Source organism: Eupeodes corollae, chromosome 2 (assembly GCF_945859685.1).
Source record: "Eupeodes corollae chromosome 2, idEupCoro1.1, whole genome shotgun sequence".
Classification (NCBI taxonomy): Eukaryota; Metazoa; Arthropoda; class Insecta; order Diptera; family Syrphidae; genus Eupeodes; species Eupeodes corollae.
In genome coordinates, this window is record NC_079148.1 from 86,068,555 (window position 1) to 86,079,997 (window position 11,443).

At 32.2% G+C, this 11,443-nt stretch overlaps 2 protein-coding genes across 2 annotated transcripts; one reads left to right on the plus strand and one right to left on the minus strand.

Moving 5' to 3' along the window:
• The first annotated feature begins 5,033 nt into the window (after positions 1–5,033).
• On the plus strand, positions 5,034–8,265 carry LOC129947171 (exopolyphosphatase PRUNE1). The gene is made up of 2 exons (XM_056057619.1): positions 5,034–5,215; positions 5,266–8,265. The coding sequence occupies exons 1-2, from the start codon at positions 5,171–5,173 to the stop codon at positions 6,313–6,315; spliced, it is 1,095 nt and encodes a 364-aa protein (XP_055913594.1). The 5' UTR covers positions 5,034–5,170; the 3' UTR covers positions 6,316–8,265.
• Positions 8,266–9,784: 1,519 nt separating this feature from the next.
• Positions 9,785–10,522, minus strand: LOC129947082 (uncharacterized). The gene is made up of 2 exons (XM_056057517.1): positions 10,397–10,522; positions 9,785–10,333 (listed from the first exon to the last, which is right to left on the minus strand). The coding sequence occupies exon 2, from the start codon at positions 10,274–10,276 to the stop codon at positions 9,809–9,811; it is 468 nt and encodes a 155-aa protein (XP_055913492.1). The 5' UTR covers positions 10,277–10,333; positions 10,397–10,522; the 3' UTR covers positions 9,785–9,808.
• Positions 10,523–11,443: the final 921 nt, after the last annotated feature.

Consider the following 11,443-nt stretch of genomic DNA (forward strand, 5'->3'; position numbering starts at 1 on the left):
TACAAAAATCTGTAATCTTTGTAATATTATGGAAAATGAAGACTTAAGCCATTTTATTGACAATTGTCCTTTACTTTGTTTTCCTTGCAAACGCCCAAAATTATAAAACCTTTTGGAGCATATTCATAGATGTTTGCTAAGTTTTTATTAATTAAGTCCAGAGTTTAGGCTATTTATAAATAAATTTAAACTAAAGTTAAATGCTTAATTTGTGGTTTAACTATAAACATAGGAATTGATGTGTTTAAGTTCTTATTATCAGAGGTAAATGTCATATTTGATTTTTATTTGTGAATTGAAATGCTAAAAAATTAAATTATATGAAATAAAAATGTCGATTGATACCGTAATTGAAGAAAATATGGATTTCTTAGATTAGTTTGAGTTATTTGGTGTTCTGTAAAGAAAAATATACAAAACACGATTCAATTTATTTGAATTAAGGGACCAGAATTTTTAAGAATGATGTCGTTTATATAAAGAAACAGTCACATTTCTTAATATTGTTATTATATTATACACCCAATTTGATGAATGGCAACACAAAATAATAAGTTTGAAAATATAACAGTATTTTTTTGTTTTGAGCTGCCATCTTAAGTATAATTGCAGTAGAATACAAGCTTAAACTAGGGCTTTACTAAACACAGTCAGGAAAATTGACTATGAATAAGAACTGTGTTTATTTAATCATCAAGCCTTAAGTAGTATTCACATGAGCGCGACCAACGAACGACGAATGAATTACAAAATGTGAGTTTATATACGTTTGAAGACATATTTCCACACAAATTCTTAATAAAACGATAGCAATGTAGTGTCTATTTGATTTATGATACATACTTTTACTTTTCAATATCGCTTATTAATAAATTTAAGAAAACAAATTTATTCGTCGCGAAAAAAATTATAGTTGATACGAACTATCAAACTTTATTCGCGTTCCACATTATCCACACTTGCAACGAATAAAATAATCGCGCGTTCTTAACCTAAAAAAATCATTCTTGTTTTTGTTTCAGAGGTGAATGGTGTTTGGCTGTGGCTCCTTGTCAAACTTCATTCGCGACGAATTAAAAACTCTCATGTGAAAGAAATGTCAAAATCGACGAATATTCGTTCATTCGTTGGTCGTCGGTCGTGCTCATGTGAATTGTGCTTTAAACTATAGATCAAGAAATTACGACAGTACTGTACAGTTATAAATCTTCTTATGATTGACATACTATTGGCTCAATGCTATTTATCTATCTATCTTTCTTAAGAGGCGCCTAGCATTTTTTTTCGTATATGTAGAACGTGAATTAAACTTGATTGACCAAATAATTTGTTTTCTTAAATTTCTCTAGTTTTGCCAATGAAAATGCTAATATTATTACCTTGAGATAAACTAAAGTTATGTTTCAATTTTTTTGTTTACAATTTTCACAGAATTTAGTGTGTTGTAAACTCGTTAAAATCACATTTTATAAATTCATTCGTCGGTCGCTCTCATGTGAATGGCCCTTTAGGGAGGATTTTCCATTGGAATATGTCCCCTTCAAACAGCCGTCTTAGCAAAATATAGGATTTGGGGATGTGGTATTTAACAGAAGTTCGTTTTAGGCAATAGTGACATTATATTAAACTTCAATTAAAGCTTACGCTATAGTACATAATTCAATACAATACATAATTATTTATATAGTATATATAAAGAGAGAGAGTATATACCAGCGAATCCTACTTATACTTCATACAACAGGGGACGAGTGCAAAGTTTAGTATATAAAATCTCTTTTTGTATTTCTTGTGCCCTGTTTAAAAAGCACCTGTTTTGGACTCAATAAAATTTTTTTATCAAATGAAATCCACAACAACAAATCAAGTATGGCAACACTGAAACAAAAAAAATTAAAGAAATGTCATAATCGAAAAAGTGAACTTTGAAAATCAATTTAAAATATGAATTAATTTTTCCTGGCTCTAAAATTGCATCATTTATTTGCATTTATCAAATCAAAGAACCGTGTGTGCAGTGGTAAAGGAAAGTTGAGCCAAATTAAAATCTAAAAACACCTAAAACCAGGAATTTACAAAAAATGAGCTGTCTATATTAAGTAGTTGTTGTCAAAGCAGCTCCATGTATTTCATTCAATGTCCATTTAAGCAACATAAGGGACTTTATTTGTTGTCAACTTCATTCCCTGAACGTACATTTTGACCGTAGAAAATAGTTAGTTTTTCAAGTGTCATACATTTCAAAGTTTGAACTATACTTAACTAACTTTTACCTTCAGTTCATCGAATACAAACTATCAAAAATATTATTGTCTACAAAACATTCCTCAGGCAAACTACAAGTTTATCACGATGGGCATTTAATTTTGTAAAGGAATATTACTTTTTCATTTTCAAATTTGATAATGAACCCTTTTACACAAGAAATCAAATGGAATTGTGCAGAAAATAAATAAATCATAGAGCAATAAAATTCAGCTTTCAGTTGAATGAAAAAACATGATCAATTGCCGTTTTGATAGACGTGACTTAATAGTGAGGAAGATTTTTCTTGACTTTTCACACCAAACCCGAAACCCGGTTTTCGCCGAAAACCTACATCGAAAACTCAAGTTATTCCGTACATTATTGGTAAACGACTAGTTTTTGTAAACCACAAGTTTTATATAAAACCTCTCGAAAACTAGTTGCAATTCAAAGTTGAACTAAACAAACAAACCTTTTGAAAATATCAGCTCTCAAATTAATGTAAACAAAACAGCTGATAGCTGTTGTCAAAACAAATATTTCATTTTGAAATAAATTTGGTCGTGGTATATAAAAAAAAAATATAAAATTTCCTTACAAAACAAGAATTTTTGTTTTTTGTTTTTTATTTACAGAATATGGAAAATTTTCCAAGGCCTATGGTGACTATGTGCGGCACAGGATTCTTTTATGATTCTCCAGAGTTTCCAACGCTCTTTGTTCAGCGAGGAACTGGAATTCACTATGGCTACTGGCGTGACGACCCCAATGACGAAGAAGACTTGCTCATAGTTAAGTTCGTAATGACGTTTCCAATTCTTCCAAATCGTTACCACAAATATGTTCGACGCTTTCGCTTCCTACCTGAAGAAAAGATTTCCGGTAACTCCGTTCAATCACAAGGATTTTGGAGATATGAGGACGGCGATAAGTTCATTTGTAGAGGAGAATAAAGCCTAGTACATACTTCCTCGTGAAGTGAACGTTCGCCAGTGGAGAAAGTGAACTTTTGACATTGCTCACTAGTACACACTTGTGAGTACACGTTGTGAACATCGTCAACTTCATCAGTTGAATCTTCAAATAGGTATTCTATTTTATATGACACCATTTTAACTTTTTTTTTAGAACAACGCGCAAGCAGCCACAAACTTTAAAATGCGGAAACCAAATGTCAAAGATTCATCAACAGTTCCCGTACATTTTGCATGTGAATTGCCCGTGAAGTATGTACTAGGCTTAAAGCCTAGTACATACTTGTGAACCATCTCGTGAACCCATACAAATTTCAGTTTTTGGTTCACCCGTGAACTTGCTCGTGAAGCTGAGTGGAGAACAAAGTGGAGAGTTTTCGTTCACGGGCAATTCACGTGCAAAATGTACGGGAACTGTTGGTGAAGCTGAAGTCAAATGTTCACAACGTGTACTCACAAGTGTGTACCAGTGAGCAATGTCAAAAGTTCACTTTCTCCACTGGCGAACGTTCACTTCACGAGGAAGTATGTACTAGGCTTAAGCATGAAAGAAAATTTCTGGTGTACGCTATGTCGCAGCGGGCTATGACCTAAAGGAAATCGTTCAGAATTTTCTCAACCCTGCTTATTAGCTGCTTGGACGGCCACAATACATGGCGATTCTGAAAGCACATTTGGCCAACAGAAGCAATAGTCATAAGCAGTATTTTGGATTGAGTTTTTTGTGATAGGAAAAAGAAAATGTTTGAAATAAAATTAATTTTTTTTGTAACAGTTTTGTTTTTCATTGATTTTATCGCATATTTTCTACACAATTAGCTTCTCTTTGTTAAATTATTCTGACCGGTTGAAGTGAACAAAGAGGATAGCTGCAGCCAAGCGAGCTTCTAGTTCTTGTTGGTTCATGTCGTGAGCCCATTCCACCCGTCCCCAGAACTTCAGTTGAAACTCTTCTTGAGAAGAGCTACTGTTACGGCATTGTCTGCGCTAATATGCTGCTCTATCACAGCACAGCACAGGAAAGGAAGTACTTGGATATTTTTATTTTATCCGCATGACTGGATTGACTACGTTCTTTTGGAGCTCGTTTAGATCCTTACCTTCCTGAAAATCAACTTGATAACTACTTCATAAGGGTAAAGTTTGTATCTTGCATTTTTAGATCTTTTAGTTTATTGCAGAGTATATCGAAAGTTCTGCGGCTCATTCTGAAATGTTTTTTTCATCAATACAAAATTTGACAGCCGGTGTTAAACAAATTTAAATGTTAAATGAAAACGTGTAAATGTTCGGTGTGAATGATTTTCGGGTTTTCAAAAACCTGGTTTAGGGTTTGGTGTGAAAAGCCTATTACTTTCCAGTCAACTTTTTTATTAAAGTTGCCTTAATTGGAAGGTAATATTTTGGCAGCTGGCCAATCAGATACTACAAACTTGTCCCACTTTCAATTGCATTATGCCGTCTGAACCTGCCTAATGTTGTATTTAACAATCTAAGACAGATAGGGTATCCGGATACCTTTTTGTTAGTGTTGCACAAAAAGCTGAAATCAATTTTAAATTTTCTTGAATTTCAATCATACATCAGAAATTCTTGGATACCTTTGGATTCCTTGTTTGTCATCTCAGCTGTTATTTTATACGTACAACACTAACAACATTGAACACAGCCATCCAAGATACCCTATCCACCACAAAATTGAACGCAGCCATATTCACGTACTTAATGTCAAAATTGCAAAAACATCTGTTTAACTTTAATCAAATGGATTTGGAGGGTGAAACGTACAAAATGCTTCTATTCTTTTGATTGAGTATTTTTGATAAATATTTATATTCTTTTGTAATTTGTGAGTTTGTAGTTTGAATTTCTTGCGAAAGTTATGTTTTGTTTTGTTATTTATTTTTTTAATCCGGTAACTTACTGAGTTACAAACCAATAAATACAAAATGTTATCCTTCTTAAAAAATAGTAGGCGGCTTTTGAATCAATCTGTATGTATTTCACTTTTTAAAAATAACTTGAAATAAAAATGTTGTTCTAGGAAAAACTCTGTCTTATTCTCGGGAATGAAAGTTGTGATCTGGATTCAGCTGTGTCAGCATTAGCTCTTGCTTTCTTCTATTCTAAGATACATCCACAAACATGCAACTTCCTGCCTATTCTCAATATTCCAAGAAAAAACTTTCCTATTAAAACTGAAGTTCTTTACTATTTGGAAAGATTTAATATTCGAGATGAAATATTGGTGTTCAAAGATGACACAACTAATGATTTCATTCAAAAGAACTCTGTTATTTTAGTGGATCATCATGTCTCGCCTTATAGAGATTCAGTTATAGAAGTATTCGATCACCGTCCTTTTGACAAAGCATGTGGACTACCCAAATCCTGCAAAACAACTATTGAAGAGGTTGGCTCATGTGCCACTCTTATCGGTAACTTAATAATGCGATCGACATGTTTGAACTCGGAATTTAACTTACCATTGCAATTATTGTATGGCGCTATTGTTATGGACACTGTTAACTTTTCGCCTGAAGCTTGTAGGAAAACTGAGATGGACTCGGAAGTTGCAGCTAAAATAGAAGATTTTCTAGGAATAACGAATCGCGTAGAACAACGAGAAACTTTGTTTTTGGAGTTAATTAAAGCGCGTGAAGATGTTAGCTCATTAACAGCCATGCAGTTACTATATAAAGACTTAAAATTGGTCTCGAACTCAGTTGGCAGTATCATTGTGGGAATTCCGGGCTATCCAATTTCAGTGCAGGAGTTTTTAAAACGAACTAATGCCAAGCAGTCGATAGAAATATTTGCCAAAGAAAATAATTGTTCTGTGATTCTCTTAATTGGTATGAAAATATCAAATAAATCGATGGTATCGAGAGATATTGGGTTGGTGAACATAAATAACGATGGGCTTTTTGAAGAAATATTAGACAAAATTAAAAGTCATGATAATCCGAATTTACACCTAAGAGAAATCGAAAACTTGAATTTTCGTGGTGGTAGGTTCTTTCAACAAGAAAATATTAAGCCAACAAGAAAACAAATTCTTCCTATTGTAAAGGATATTTTGAATAAAATTTAACAATATAAATTGCAAATGACATAATATATATAAATAAAATAAAAATAATACAAAAATATTCTGGATTCCATTTTTAGAATTCAAAATACTTATGGACTTTTTAAGTGAACCTTATAATCAACCTTTTAAAGCTTTTATTAAAACAGAAGGTGTTTAAAATGTTCAGACATGTAATCTTCTACATAATTGGTTATATTCAATCCAAAGCATTTTTATCGGCTAAGTCCTTTTTAAGTTAAATGCTATTTTAAAAATCAAATTAATTTAATCATGTGATGTGTCAGAAAAAATAATTTGATTAATTTTGTTTGTATACAGTGTGTAACACAAAAAACCTTAAATAAAGATCTTGATATATATATTTACAGTTGTATTCAAAAAATAGGAGTGCCTGTTCTTTTTAGCTTAAATCGTGACTCAAAAGTTTTATAATTTTTTTAAATTTCTTTTTTCTTTTGTACAAAATAGGTAATCCAGTTTTTTATTATTAAGCTTAAAGACTACTTTGTTTAAAACAAATAAGGTAGTAAAAACATGAGTTTTATCAAAATAAGCCAAAACGAATTGTTCAAAATAATAGGAGTAAACAAAATAAAGTATAAAAAACTTAAAAAAAAAATATTCAATATTAAGATTTGTTTGTCAGTATTTTGTGGAAAACTTTTTGTTTTTTATAATTGCTGCACATCTGAGTGGCATAGAGTTTACAAGGGCCTTACAACGCTCAACTTTAATTTGGTTCCATGTTCCCTCGACTGCGTCCCACAACAGCCTCGAATTCAAGGGTCTTCGTCGAGAAACACCCTTTTTCACATCTGCCCATAAATTTTCTATGGGATTGAGGTCTGGCGACTGAGCTGGCTAGTCCATGACCTAAACCCCATTGACCCGAAACCATTCCTTGGCAGACTTACTGGTGTTTTTCGGGTCGTTGTCATGTTGAAATAACCATTTAACCGGCATATTCCAACTCGCATAAGGCAGCATCACACTGAACGTTGTATCCACATGAACGCGCTGGTCCATCGTGCCAATGATTTGATGTATGGGGCCAAAACCAGCATATGAGAAACTGCCCCATGCCATCACTTTAGCACCTCCATGCTTTACCGTTTTAATGGTGTACCGAGGCTTAAAAAATGTACAAAATATTTGCCATATCTCTGCAGGCCAATTAGCATGGCTTCTTGCAAATTTCAAACGAGCGGCTACATGTTTTTTGGAGGCATCGGCACTTTATGTGGACTGCGAGCGGAAAGATTGTGTTCCAACAATCGCCTTCTTATTGTTACGCTACTTACTGCTAGTCCTAGATCTTCCTGGATCATCTCAGAGGACGCAAAAGGATCCCTTCGGCTGTAGCGAACAATACGACGATCGTCATTTTCACTCGTTTCTCCTTTTCGTCCCCGGGTTTCGACTTTTTTTCATATTTTACAGCATTGGCGATCATTTGGTCAGAGCACCCCAACATCAACTTTATATCCTTATACGTTTTTCCTTCATTTCGCAACTTTTTTATGATTTCCCGTTTTTCGTGCAGTGCTTTAATCGGCCCACTAAATAACCAAACTTGTTTAGATATTCGATATTGTAACTATTTAATATTCCTATTTTAATTTAGTTACTTACTGTTTATTTTTTTAAGTTTTTGATTTTTTTTGTACGTACAATATAACTCAACTCCTATTATTTTGAATAGCCTGATTGAGAGTAAAGATCATTTGTTCTCTGGTTACAAATGTAAACGGTTATGAATTGCAAACCAGTTCATTGTTTTATCATCTTTAATGTCCCGTTATACTTACCGGTAGAGAAATGGGCTGGTTACCAGTATACACATGGTAAAAAAAAACACTTGAGCAAATTTTGTAAAAGCACTCCTATTATTTTGAACACAGCTGTATATATTAATTAAATAATTTACATATATTTGTTATGCTTAAGTTACAGTTGTTATTTTCATTTACAATCTATTTGCTGCGCTTGCAATACACCTTATATCTTTTCAAAACGACGTTATCAAGGAGATAAGGCTTCCAAGATTTTTACTTTGGATTTGAAATCTTCTACATTTCTATGCTCCGATTCGGTTAAGTGCCTATATTTTAGACTTGCAGCCAATTTTCATTTAGTATCAAAAATAGATAAAATACCGCAGTGAAAATGTCGCCCATTCCTCCATTTTGTCTGTTGCATACACAATACTTTTTTAAAGGATTAAGATATCCTGATTTTGTCTTTAATTTTTTTTTTTGACATATCAGGTTTTATAAAAATGCTCCTTTAAAAAAGCTAAATACAACAAAAAACGAGTTTTTAAGGCTAAGTTAAAACAAACATATGATCTCTTAATAATAAATTATATGATAATTTTGCAAAGTATAAATTTGTTTTCTAGATACAGTTTATATCATATTAGTATCTATCTTAATTTCTATAAATTCTGATAAGTTATGATAGTATTTATTTTACTCTTTGTGAAGTTTTGAGCAAACCTTGAATTTAATACTTTCATAGTTTTAAAGAACACGTTTTGGAGTTAATTTGTATTCTATCTGTTCAAGTTGTGAACATTATTTTACTATTTTTTATATTATACATAAATAACAGTTATCGCATGAATTTGTATTGTACAGAATCCATCCTATCGTAGATTTTGTAAAAAATTAATCTATAACTGTGACGAGTGCTCAAAAACGGCGGCGCGAAACAACGTGTTAAATAGAGCGAGAACAACATAACGATAATAAATAGTTAGACCAGCGTTTAACAAATCAAAACATTATTTTTATATTTATTAATATTATATATAATAGATTTGTTTGAACTACGATTTTGTTACGAGAAAAAGTTCTACAAAAACTAATTTCAATCCATTTTCATTTTTTTGTTCAAAACGCTCTATCATATGTGCTAAACAAATGGTTTAGCGTTTCTTTCAAATTGTTTTAAGACAGGTAAAATCTAACAATCTATAAAGAATTTATGAAATACTATAATTATTTAAAACGAATATTGAAGAGATTGAAGATTTGGAAAACCATTACGAATTTTACTAAAAACGTTAACTCATGATGTTAGATTGCCTCGAAAAATGTTATTTATTGTAGAATATACACTCCGTTTCAACTGAATACGCACACAAAACTTTGAAAATACTTTTTACATTGTTGGGTTTTATGCCATCTTTTGGTACTAACTAGTCCCTTAAGATTTTAAGAAAAGAATTTAAAAATAACTATCCAAAATCAACCACTAGTTCTAATTTTGCCCACTTACAAACCTCTTTACTATGAAAAATTAAATATTTTTTAACTCAATTGAATATGTAAAAAATTCAAATTGTTATTGGATTGGAATAAAACAAGTTTCTCGTTAGTTTAACAGTTGGTAATTATACCTTAATTTTTATTAATTTTGTAAATTAGTTCCGATATTAATCCTACAGCCTTTTGTTCAACGATATTTCGCTAAATATTAAATTAATTTCTTAGATTAAGGTTTTTTGTTTAAGTTCTTTATTTTTTCTTTCCAATAACTCTCTCTGCTCTTGTAGGAGATGTAACGATTTTTCCTGGTACATCTTTTGTTGGTTCACTTGGAGCTCCAACAATTTGTTTGATGTTGCAGCGGAAGTTCTAGTGTTGCGAGTTGGTGTCTTTTGTGCATGCTCTTCCATTTCTATGTCAAATTCACCTTCTTCCGGTTGTTCATTTATTTCTTCTGACAGTAAAATTTCAGATTCCTCAAATAGTTTACGGGTTTCTGGTGAAAGATTTTCACGTATTTGTACGATTTTTTCTTTTAATGGTTCTCTGGTTGGAAAAGCATCTGCTGTTCCAAATTTCCTTACTTTGAGACCACACACCTGGGTGTTTAAGTCCAGCAAAGCAATAATGTCTTCTTCTAAGACCGAGAACACATGCTGTTTGCTCGGTCCACCTCTTGTCCCATGCATAGATTTTTTGTTTTCTCGCAATTTATCCTTTATGTGATACTTAAAATCTTTCCATACCTTCAATGCAAATAGAATTTGTATTTATTATGAACACGAAACTGAGAAAAAGCTTCGACCTACCTTCTTCCAACCATCCGACGTTTTTACTGGGGGTCCAAGACTATTAAGCACAACCTTGATTTCATCCCAATGCTCCCTGGTTTTGGCCTTATATTCGGGAGCATTTAGAATTCCCTTTGCTATTCCGCTAGTCTATTTTAGGAACTCTACGAGGGTCGCAAATTGCTTCGTGGAGGTATGTTTGTTACTCCTTAATCAAAAAAAAATTATTTCGTAAAATATTCAACAAAAATAAGTAATTGATATCTTTCATTTAATATATTAAAAAAAAAAACACACAAATAAAACTGTCGCTTTCAAAACCCACTAGAAGAATGACATTTTGTTGGAAAGAACTTTCGCTTTCCAAATGCAAAGCGAATCGCGTTTGAGAATATAAAAACACAAATCCGCCGCGCTTTCTGGAATCGGCCATCAGATTAGTACGTCAGTTATTGAAGCAAGTGCTAATTTTGCTCCTCTCTCCAAGCTCTTATTATGCACATCGAGTGAATAGGCGAGTTGTTATGTTGGTAGCCCAAGTTTATGCGTCAAAAAATGTTAGATTATTAACGAACATTCCTTTCAAATATTCCCATATATATATAAAAATGTTAGATTATTAACGAACATTCCTTTCAAATATTCCCATATATCCAGCTGCAGTAATTTTTGATGTAACGATCTCAACCTTAACTTTTCCATAGTAACTGACAGTTTTCCAAAAAAGTTAGATTATTTACGAACATTTATTTCTTTCACAGTTGTGTTGAAGCTTTTAACAGCAAGTCCGGTTAGGTCTTGGTGTCTAATCAAGTCGATTTAAGCTTTTGAAACACTGTAAGGTATGTAGATCTCCTATTGATCTTAAAATTTTAGATCAGAAATTGAATTTAACTTACAACACTAACATTGTTGGTCTAAACTTGGAAACGCGCTGTTTTGATCTTAACAAAAGTTTTTAAAAATAAAAAATCTCCTCCATCTCTAATCTATTCGAAAAACCAATTTATAAACATGTTATACTCATAGGTTAATCGAAAAGTTTTCCCAAATAAATATCAATAA

Coding starts and splice junctions, on each gene's coding strand:
- LOC129947082 (XM_056057517.1), bottom strand. CDS start 10,276: ATGCATGGGACAAGAGGTGGACCGAGCAAACAGCATGTGTTCTCGGTC.
- LOC129947171 (XM_056057619.1), top strand. CDS start 5,171: ATGTTATCCTTCTTAAAAAATAGTAGGCGGCTTTTGAATCAATCT. Junction 5,216..5,265: donor GGCGGCTTTTGAATCAATCT/GTATGTATTTCA, acceptor ATGTTGTTCTAG/GAAAAACTCTGTCTTATTCT.